The sequence below is a fragment of the Cyclopterus lumpus genome, chromosome 8 (genome assembly GCF_009769545.1).
Source record: "Cyclopterus lumpus isolate fCycLum1 chromosome 8, fCycLum1.pri, whole genome shotgun sequence".
Taxonomy (NCBI): Eukaryota; Metazoa; Chordata; class Actinopteri; order Perciformes; family Cyclopteridae; genus Cyclopterus; species Cyclopterus lumpus.
Genome location: NC_046973.1, coordinates 10,929,043 through 10,940,613, shown reverse-complemented (window position 1 = coordinate 10,940,613; position 11,571 = coordinate 10,929,043). Strand labels below are relative to the sequence as shown.

Sequence of the window (11,571 nt, the reverse complement as noted above, 5' to 3'; positions counted from 1 at the left end):
GAAAGAGAAAAATAGAAGAGAGAGAGAGAAGAGAGAGAGAGAGAGAGATGAGAGAGAAAGAGAGAGAGAAGAGAGAGAGAGAAACGGGGGCCCCGCGTGCAGGTTTGATTTACGCTCCATTGATGCTTTATCAGGCTCGAAGAAAAAGTCCGGCCAATCAGTTTGCTCCTCGCGAAAAGACTCCACGAACCCCCGCGCGCAGTGCGAGGCTGTAGGCTGTGGCACTTTATTTCGCTATAGTGAGCAAGTTGTTTGGAAGGAAAGGGGACTAGTGGATGAGAGAGAGAGAAAGAGAGAGAGAGAGAGAGAGAGAGAGAGAGAGAGAGAGTGGGGGTGAGCCAGTGAAGGACAGACGCGAAAAAGAGAGAGGGAGAGAGAGAAAATATCGTAATGTCTCTCTTCTTGTTCTCTGTTTACTGAAACTCGCGGCGTTTCCCAGATAATGTCCGAGAATGTCCATTTCTGGGACTTTGAGCAACTATTACGTGGACTCCATCATAAGTCACGACAGCGATGAACTCTCCAGCCCGGCTCGCTTCCCCGGCGTGCAGTACTCCGGCTCGAGCTCCGCCGCGGCGGCGGCGGCGGCTGCGGGAGGGAGGCAGCCCGGCGGCGCGGCGCACTCGGAGCATCCCCATCCCGACTCGTATCCGTCGTGCAGCTTCCAGCCGAAGCCCCCGGTCTTCTCGTCGTCATGGAGCCCGTTCAGTCCGCACCACGGCGCCAGCGGCCTGTCCGCCGTCTACCACCCGTACATCCCGGCCCAGCACGTGCCCGCCGCGGACACACGGTACCTGCGCTCGTGGCTGGACTGCGCGCCGCGCAGCTCCGAGTCCGTACCGGGGCAGGGCCAGACGGGGCAGGTCAAGCTGGAGCCTCAGCTCGGCCACCTCGGCGGGGAGATCGTGCCCAAAATCGGCGGACTGCTCCAGCACGAGACCACCACGTACATCCTGGAGTCGGCGTCCACAGCGGCACGCGAGCTGAGCCACCCGGCCGCCATCCCTAGAGCGGGGTTCGACGACAATAAGGACATTTGCGAAGGGAGCGAGGACAAAGACGGCCTGGATCAAAGTAAGTTATCAAAGCAGGAAATAGCGCGCGAGAGAAGGAGAGAGAGCGCAGGGAGAAAGAGAGATTGTAAATGCTTTTAATGCCGCCATAAAACCAGAACAAAGGGCCGGAGAGCCAAAGTGCCCCATCCTTCTGCTCTCTGAGTTTACTCTGATATTCAGCCCGTATCATCACCTCCTGTACAACATCATAAGATATAGTTATATACATATTGCTTCTTTGACCGGGCGGATATATATATATATATCTTATGTGACTTTATTAAATAGGTGGATACAGTAATATGAACAATTTACAATAATTAAAACTAAACAAAGTGGCAAAGTAGGAACAATGCCTAACACTGCTGACAAAAAACGAACAGTTTATTATCATGTTAGTACATTATTATGTTTATTGTGAGAGATTGAAGAAAAAAGCCCTGAAAGTACTCCTGAAAGTACTCAGGATGATTAGCTTGTTGGATTACATGAAAAACTTCCAATCAAACGTGTATCCTTCTCGCTTCACATGCAGGAACTCAAAATAATATGTGTATATTTTTAATACAGATGCTTGTGTGAGGAAGTTGAACAGGGTGCTTATTAAGTGACTACACCATTAAATAAGATGATATAAACCGCTATTAATCAGATGATGCCAAAAAAAGACTCAGTCAGTTTTTTTGGGACGTATTTTCAATCTGCTGCTCTTCTTCGTCAAATCCATTCCTCTGAAAGTAATCAGAAAACGTTGCTGTTTTGGGGTGAGCTCAACATGGTTGTTGTCCTGTTTGAAAAGTGGTTGGTGATTTTAGAGTCGTCTCTTTCTAACCGCAGGTGCATTCTCTCTTCGTCTCTCATTGTGTCTTTTCTTTTTTTACTTCACCACATGGGTTCTTTTTTATTTGTTAAAGCTCATCATGTCGGCTAGACAGGACGGTTAATAAGCCGGAGAGACCGGCCCAGTCCAAACTATAAACCAAATAAAATAATAAGCTCTGGAGGCTCTTCATCCCGCTGCTGCGCTGACCCAGAGTCGGTCGGTGTGGAGCCGCGAGCCGCAGAGACAGGTTGGATGATTACAGTAAGCAGTGCTATGCTCTATTCATGTGCGCCAGCCTTCCTGCCTTGATGTGACATGTATTCTGCAATCAAAAAGCCATAGAGACACGTGCGTGTTCGCGGACCTATGTTGTCATATTTCTGTTCAAAATGCCCATGGTGTCGCTCTTCTGTAGCACCGAGCTGTAAACACAACAATAACCCATCTTATTGTCATCAGCTGCACATATCATCATAAAGAGGAGTCCAACCGTCCATCATTGACACAAGCGGAAGAGCAGGCGACATTAATTCTAAATAGAGCGGAGGCCACATCACAGCCAGATGCGCACGGTGTGTGTGTCTGTGTGTGTGTGTGTGTGTGTGTGTGTGTGTGTGTGTGTGGGGGGGGGGGGGGGGGGGGGGGGGGGAAGGGGGGGGGGGGGGGGGGGGGCACCTGCAGTTGGAGCCAGTCAGGATGCGTCTCACGCGAATCCCACAGCGGCTTCTGGTGCTGTTTCGATCTGCAGGTGAGGCAGGAGATGGAAATGAACTTCCCTCGATGTTTGTTTTTACTTAATATAGCCGCCTACATTATTTGGCCAGTCCAGCTATGGCTCATAAAAGTGCGCCCCTTGGAAGCGTTGCGTGAAGACATCTATCCATCCATCCATCCATCTATCCATTTTCAATACCGCTTATCCTCATTAGGGTCGCGGGGGCACTGGAGCCTATCCCAGCTGACATAGGGCGAAGGCAGGGGACACCCTGGACAGGCCGCCAGTCCATCGAGGGCAGTGAAGACATCTAATTTACTTCAATTCAAAATATTCTACCCCATGCATGAGCAACTGTTCCTCGTGTTATTGTCTGCCTTCGCATGCGAGCTGCTGTTTTATTCATCTGCTCGCACTGCAATAACAATGATACTAATAATATTTTACCTGTCATGGAATCGCAATCATCTTGATATAAAGCCGCGGAGGGTTCGGCCTATTTCTTCTGTTTCTATCTGCACTCCTCCCGCGCTCCAACAACAACATTGAATCCATCATGAACCGGCGGGGTTATTGTCTCTCTGTGAAGCTGTGTTCCAAAAAAGTTTCTTGACTTATTTTGGGTGGGACAGGGGGCAGCTCCCTAGAAATATTTTTAACATTTTAATTATTAATATTTTATATATTTCTTAGGCGAGGGTGGATGTGAAGGGGCTCTGTTTCCCCTCTTCTAATCCCCCCGGATAAATCTAGTTTGATCCATGTGTCTGAGCGTGTGAAGGGAGGCCTCGCATTGGATTTTTTTTTCACCGATTACTAAATACACACAAACACACACACACACACACACACACACACACACACACACACACACACACACACACACACACACACACACACACACACACACACACACCTTATTACAGCATCTGAGCATGCTATCCATCAGAGCAGGGAGCTGGTTAAGGGCTGGATTGAGCCCAGCAGCCTCCAGTCTGAATTATTAGACTTTCCACCAGTAACACGTTCCAGTCTGGCTCGCTGGTATAATGAAGGCTGGTCTGTAATGGATTCTGGTGTTCAAACAGGCAGCACTCAATTAGATAAAGTTTCTCCCTGCCAGCGGCCTTTCTTGTGGTTTATCTGTCGGTTTATGTTGGTGTGCAGTGCGGCGGTGCGGCAGGTAGTGGGAGCTGCGCCCACCGGCGAGTCCATTGTTCACATGGCCGCCATTTTATACACTTCGGGTGCAATTTGGAGTTGTCATTGCGAGCCCAACACATTCGTACTTTAGCTTTGCCGGTGAACTGAATGGTTACTGATAGCAAGCGGAGGGTAAACGCTTGTGCTTCAGAAAGGGTTAGCGTATTGGTTAGTGCGGCCTCTGGCCTCTTTGCATTCTGTCCCGTGCTAATGGTATTTTCCACTTTCAAGAGAATTTGGTCTGAAGTATCAACACGTTATACTTGTCGGTCTGTGTTGGGATCTGTTACTTTGTGCTGCAATGGCAGAATAGTACGTAGGAATCTCAACACCAGCACTTAGCACGAGGAAACAGCTGACAAAGAAAGTAAAACTATTCCTCTCGGCTATAGGGTTAAAATAACCTGCTGTGGTCGAGGCTTTGGTCTTGGTTTTGCTTTGATGAAGTGTGTAGAGTAAAACATATCATAGTCTACAAATCTTCCCTTTCAGGCAAATGAGTGCAAAGTCACGGTGATGTGGCTAACATCCGAGTACCGAATGCGTGGCCATTTTAATTCAGATTAAAACAGACAGGTAGAATGATGCAGAACAAATAAAACAATGACTTTTCTGAAAATATGGGATTTCATCATTGTTTTCCTGGTCCTGTCTCAAAGCACAGTATGCATTATGCACTGCAATAAGTGGCCAGCAAATGTGGTACTCAACAGGGGCCAAATTCCTCTGAGAGCTTTGACTTTACATCACGGCAGACTTCTTGGAAGTCCTCGCTATTATTGATGGTGAGGAATGTTGGACAGGCAGTTGGAGTTAACGACGCTCCAAAGACACTTAGCTGGGTACCTTGTGTGTTGCTAAAGGGAAACATTCAAACAGAAAATAAGAAATGTAATGTAATGCAAACTTGTACATTTTGAGAACGCTGTGAAGGCTGAAATCTTAGATCACCAACTTGTTTTCCTGGCCTCTTTGACTCCAGCTCTACCTGGGGCACTTTTTCGGTTTGGGATCTAAGGAGTGATTAGTGTCTGCGCCTTGGACACATTTCCCTCCCCGGGTATTCCAAACGGAGGCGGAATCCGATCCCCTCAAAACATCTCATCCAGTCAAAGCCGGCATCCAGCTACAGATTCCCTTTGTGTTACTGGTGCTGGGCGCCCATCCAGAATAAACTACAAGATTACACTTCGGTCTTTGTGCTGCTGCTGCCGAGCAGTGCGAGGAAAGTTATTACCCCCGAAGTTTATTAAGTTATAACACCGGGTGAACAACCCATTAATTGGCGTGTTGCTGTTGGTTGGCTGGGCGAGATGGGGGTGGAAGGGTTGGGTTTGGGCAGGGGGGGGGGGGGGGGGGGGGCATAAAATACGACTTGTGGAAATGTAATAACGTACCTTTGGGATATATGAGAGGTCAATTTCGGGAACTATTAGGGTGAAATTGCTAAGGGAGGGAGAAGGAGAGGGAGAGGGAGAAAGAGAGGGAGAGGGAGACGGGACGTGATATTAGTCTTCGAGCCGATTCGGTCACTGTTTCCACGCGAGCAGCATTCATCATGGCGGACGCACACACACACACTGGCTTACAATTTAACACATCGTGCCGCGGGGGCCAAAGTTTTACGGATTATCAATCTTTTCGTCCATGTGCTCGTCCAACTGACATCCAAGCCAACACATTGCTTCTGGATGTGGCCTATGAGAGGAACCTTCAAGCTAGGACCCCCCCCCCCCCCCCCCCCCCCCCCCCCCCCCCCCCCCCCGCCCCCCCACCCACCCCCTCCCACACACACATAACCTCCCACCCGTATTCCTTCTTTCTATCCGTCATCATCCTAACTGTCCCACAGCTTGGAATGAAAGAAAAAGACTATACCGTCCAGTGGCAACCCAACTCGCCACCCTTCCTCCATCCCCACAACCAGTTTGTCATCCCGGGTGACAGCCACGACCGTGGCGCAGCTCCGAAGGGTAATGAATGGTCCTGGAGGTGATTATACACCCCGGGAATGCAAAGCACCCACTTTACAGTGTGACAAAAGCACCCTACACCCACCACCCGACCCCTACACCCTCTTCTCACCTCTTTTACCCGGCATTATTTTGCCTTGAGATGAAATCGATCCTCTACATGCTGACTGTGTTGGAGGGAATTGATTCCAGAGGGTATCCATCCATCCATCTTCAATACCGCTTATCCTCATTAGTGTCGCGGGGGCGCTGGAGCCTATCCCAGCTGACATAGGGCGAAGGCAGGGGACACCCTGGACAGGCCGCCAGTCCATCGAGGGCACATGTAGGGACATACAACCATTCACTCTCACATTCACACCTATGGGCAATTTAGAGATCAATTAACCTGCAGCATGTCTTTGGACTGTGGGAGGAAGCCGGAGAGCCCGGAGAGAACCCACGCTGCCACGGGGAGTCCAGAGGGTATTATGGACATAATTACTGATGATAGGCGCTAACTAACTTGGCTGATGGGAATATATATCCTGCTAGACCCACATAGAGGCTGGGTGATGGCATGGACATCACTGGCAGCCATCTTGGCTTTGCAGTCTTGTTCCGAACCCAAAGTCCTGCAAAAAATACTTTTGGTATTACGTTTTGTCTATACCTTACTGCAATAATGTAGTGTTAGCTATAAGAAGAACACAAGTGTGCATTAATAGCTTAGGCAAGGTATTTTGTTGTTTTTCGAGGCAACACAGCAATCAGTCTGTGCAAGCCCACAGATACATATGTCCATTAATTTTCACTTATTTATGGCTATGTGGATAACATAGAACATCATTTGGTGGGATAGCTATGAATGCGATGAGACCAGACTGGACAAAGCAAGTTAACGTTTGTGTTAAAATAACGACAGAAGTGATGATACCTTAGTCGGGAGGTTACAGTGAATAAGTCAACGTTGACTTCTGGTTCCACATGAGATATGAAGGGCGGTTGCAACGACGAACGATTTGGGGTTATTATATCCACCCTTCCACCATGACATCCTCCCTACCGACTTGTTATATTGTCTAGTTTCAAGATTAGGTGGATTACATACAAATGGATCACATCTGTTGTATGCAAATAGTTCTGCATTTCTTTTCATACAGCAGTCGGCTTTATTTCAACGATAATTACACAAAAGCTTTGAGATATATGTGTTGGGTTAAATTTGGCGACCAGATAGCTCATTGATTAGTTAATGACATTTTGGTGATGAATTACATCTGGGATGTCCTCAATGAACAAGTTGTTTTTGTGTAATTATGATACATTCACAAGCTCAATCCAACCTGGAAGAGAGATCTAATGCTTTAAAGAAAAACTGGTGAGGTTTGACATCTTAAGAATATATGATATACTTTAGGACAGACCTATCCATCCCCAACTTTGCCTTGGCAGTATTGATTTAAAATGTCATATTTTGTGTATGTCTTAGTCATGAGGAAATTATGGAGGCCCCAGCAGAACAAGGAACCTTAAATGAGAAGTCAAAATGTGTCCTATAATTTTGCTTAATAACGATAACAATCGAGCACTAAAACAGCTTTGTTCACATCTGGGAGTTAAACGAATGATTGTTACGAATGTTATGTAGCAGTTTTGTAAATTGCCATGACGTTGTGGCAAAGTTCTGTCACAGGATGAAAAATATCACCAGGAAATTGAGAGAAGAAGCCTCCACGCAACATGAGTTAGGAAAACAAGCGGGTCCTCCGGGAGGCACACGCAATATTTTAAATCTCCTCGCTTGGCGTCAGAAGGCTCTGGCTTTTCCTCATGACTTGTGAGAGATAAGATCGTCCCTTCTGCCCTTTGAGGCCAGCGGACTGAGGCTTCCATTTACATAGAATATCTCCTTTATAACCCCTCGCCCTACGGACCTGGTCTCCGGGCGGAAAGAAATTTATTAAATCTCTTGTTTTTTTGCAGTTTGACAGCAATAATAAGATGCTTTTAAGGACCTGACGTTGGCCACACTGATTTAGAATGAAGCTTAGATTCCCAAATTCAGCCGGATGGCTAGACGGCATGTGTGCTGTGTTCCATTCAGTGGGACTTACACCACCTCTGGGAGGCTTTTGTGTCACAAAAACAAGTGTAAACCAAGTGTTTTCACCAACAATTCCACAGCGGAACCCCTCTCCGAGACACATTTTGGGTTGCGTACCAAACTTGGAATTGAACAGCCGTACTCAGTTGATACCATTATAAAAATGCAATGAAAAAACTCAGTGTGGCCTTGCTTTTGCATTTGTCTTAGCTGTTCAGATTAAAGCTTAGGAAAAAGCTGTCCTCCTAAGACAGACACTTTAAGCTTTACCTGTCCGCATTGAGCTTCTCTTTTTGGTCTTTTCTGACTCAAGTGGAAAACTTGCTTGGCAACAGCTCGGCTGCTGTGATTGATTGGAGGAGAAGAGCCTTGGCCTAACCACAGGGAATGATTGCTCATGGTTCAAGGTTTTATTTAGAACACGTAAAAGTGGAAATGAATCAGAACCAGCCCTCACAATGTTCCTGGATGTGTTTTGATAGTTGCTTCAAAGCATTAAATACAGTGTTTGCAAGTAAAACAACAACTGTGTTATAAAGGGAGAGCTTCTCTCCTCTCATGGTGGAGTTGCTGTGAGACTCCTAGCGGCGTCGTAGCTGAAAAGCTGTGCTTTGCAGAAGGGAAGAGCAGATAGCGTTCAGCCCTAAACCAGACACGTCCCAAACAAGAAGAGGTCTCTGCTAATTACATCTGTCTGAAAGCCATAAAGATGGGTGGGGCAGTCGAAAAGGGGGAGGGTGGTGGTGGTGGTGGGTGTGTGGTGGGGTGGATGGCGGTGGAATCAGGGTGGCCTGGCCACCAAGAAAGAAAGAAAGACAAAGTTGAGGGGAAAAACAAATCTAAGCAATAATTCATACATTTGTTGCTGTCGAAAATCCAATAGGAGCCTCTACATTTGTGCATTACATTGTTATTCCCATCTCATACACGCGTTTCAACAATCTCAGTGGGCATCATTCCTTTATTTGTTTCACCTTTAATTCCGCTGATGTTGCAAAGAGTAAGACAATCTGCTTTTGAATAGTTCATTTGTAGTTCATTATGAGAAGAAAAATAATGGGTTGAGCATGTCCTGATGGGTTCAGTGTGGTCTATTGGGTGGAAACTGAATGAAAGACAAGGATGCACGCAGATAAGATTTCCCTCTAATCTCATCAGGGGCCATACATCTTCTCGCTGTTTATTCATTTTGGAGCAATTGGGAGTGAGGCATATGTGCTACAATATAAACATGATCATTCTCACGCAAAAAAAAAACCCAAATCAAAACCGTTTTATGTCTGTAAAACATCCTCCTTGGTGTGTTTTTGTTCCTTTGTTGTCATCACGCGGGATAAATTCGCTGATTTTTTTATGTTACAAAATGTTATAGAGCCGGACACGCACACAGCCTCCTGTAATCATTGATCTGAACCTCCGTGATTATAGAGCATCATATTCATCCGCTGAAGGTCACCTTCAAACAGGAGCCTTCAGAAACAAGTCAGAAGCCTCTCTTGTATGTAATTAACTGCGACAGTGAACAAAGCAGCGAACTCATTGGCGGATTTTAAACCAGTAATTGGATTTTTAATGCTTTTCCTTAAATTGTGAATGAATTGTGAAATGTGTCAACCAGTTCAAAAGGAGCAACATTTACAGCTTCAGGTGTTTTCGAGCCGAGCTTTTACGCACAAGGTTCTGCGACTTTTACGAACGAAGATCATTTGTTTTTATCGTTGCGTTATTGTGGTAAACCCCTCCAAAGAGGTCTGAAGACAGTCTCACTAATCGCCTTCCCTCTCTTCCTCTTCTCTGTCTCCAGGTGATCCGTCGGCCAACTGGCTGCACGCGCGCTCCTCCAGGAAGAAGCGGTGCCCGTACACCAAATACCAGACGCTCGAGCTGGAGAAGGAGTTCCTGTTCAACATGTACCTCACACGGGACCGGCGGCATGAGGTGGCGCGCGCGCTCAACCTGACGGAGCGGCAGGTGAAGATCTGGTTCCAGAACCGGAGAATGAAGATGAAGAAACAGAGCAAGGACCAACCCAAGGACTAGACAGCGGGGAAAGCACTCTCGCTTGTGCGCGCACATTCAGACGCACATGCACGCTCACCCCCATGTATTCAACATGAATTATTTCTTATGTCTAGAACACAGAATGGCCTTTCCCAATAACTGTAAACACACACACCTGCTATTTCCAATTTGTTTTAACCTTCAGGCGCCACCATGTGCGCTTCAGCCCCATCACACTGATACAACTGATCGATCCCTCCATTGATCTCCAGCAGACGCTGCAACGTTAACACTGAAGTCTTAAGAACGCTACGTCTGATGTTAGAAGGAAGCAGTGTTTTGAACTTTGAAATCATTTGAGTGTCTTGGAGGACAAAGCAGTAAAAAAACTCATGACCAACAGCGATTCCTCCCGGACCTCCTCTCCTTTAAATGGGTCGGACTCCACATGCAGCTACGGATTGGACACTTTGCTCCATGAACTGACAGCTGTTGTTTGTTCTAGTTGTATTCGCTTTTATTTGGGCCTTTGATGTTTGGCTACATGAAAAGGAAGGAAGCGGCCTGGCGAGTCTACAACAAAAGAGGGGTGGGGGGGGGGGGGCGTAGAGGATTGAAATGTATTCTCAAGCACTACTCTTCCTTGTATTAGTTATTTATTGTTCGCTGACACCGGAGGCACGCATAAGGTGCTGAAACCGGGGTTTCAAATGGCCAATTTTAAACACGAGCGTGGGCGAGCGCGCGCACACACACACACACGCACGCAATATTGGTTCTCCCATTCTCTTGCTTCACTCATTGTGATTTGAGAAGCGCCCCATGGTCGGCGTTGATACAGGCTGCGAGCCGCCGTTTGTTTCCCGGTTGTCGGCACGAAGTAATGAGCAGACACCGAAAGGGGGAGCAGGGGGAGACTGGGTGTGATGGGGTGGGAGTGATGGGGTGCTGGGAGGGTGTTAACTCGACTCAGCAACCGGGGATTCCGATTAGGCGGCTGTCGATAAGGTGGATCCGAGCCCTCCAGCTTCCTCGCCACATGCTTTATGCGCTGCGGCGGCTCCTCCGAGGCTTTTATCGGCTATCGATAGTCGCCCCCTCCGCTTCACATGAGCCCGGAGTCCATGTGAGAGGAGACGCAGCAGACATTCCCATTTTCTGTTGTTGTAATCAAATGCATCCTTATCTAAATTAAGCCTCAGGCATCTGGACTCGGCTTTGACGATGAATGCCTAGTAGCTTCCTCTCCAGTTCCTCGCAGCACACATTCTCAAACAGCATTAAAGACACAAGCTAGAACGCCTCTTGATTAGCCCGACCAGTAAAAAGCGCCCATGCTTCTAGTTTACAAGCTATTTAGAGTTAGTTTCATTTTAGTTTCAGATCCTCTGGTGTGCACAAATGTTTGCATGAATCCTTTTTAAATGTCCAGCCTTCTCAGTCACCATCTTCCAATCTTAATCCAACGTGCTTCTTGCAGAAGTGACCAGCTCTATTTTTATACATACAGAATATTGTGTATTATCTGCTATGCAAGGCGGGTTTCTCTCTCATTACAGGAAATAGACGGATACCGAACGCAACCCGAGACTGGTGACCGAGCCCAGGTTGCGCTCACGTGCATACTGACCATTTTGAAATTACCTTTCAGTTTTGTGTTATTATTATTATCCTGGAAATGTAATTCCTAGAGGTTCTATAACACGTTCGTGAAA

The 11,571-nt window shown here is 47.1% G+C and overlaps 1 protein-coding gene across 1 annotated transcript; it reads left to right on the top strand.

The window, feature by feature from the left end:
• Positions 1-452: 452 nt before the first annotated feature.
• hoxb9a (homeobox B9a) lies at positions 453-9,895 on the top strand. Its single transcript, XM_034539376.1, has 2 exons — positions 453-1,074; positions 9,660-9,895. Exons 1-2 carry the CDS (start codon positions 453-455, stop codon positions 9,893-9,895), a joined length of 858 nt encoding a protein of 285 aa, XP_034395267.1.
• Positions 9,896-11,571: the final 1,676 nt, after the last annotated feature.

Bases quoted from the DNA above. Each gene is read 5' to 3' on its own strand.
- hoxb9a (XM_034539376.1), top strand. From the start codon at position 453: ATGTCCATTTCTGGGACTTTGAGCAACTATTACGTGGACTCCATCATA. The intron at 1,075-9,659 runs GTAAGTTATCAA...CTCTGTCTCCAG, and splicing joins CAAAGACGGCCTGGATCAAA to GTGATCCGTCGGCCAACTGG.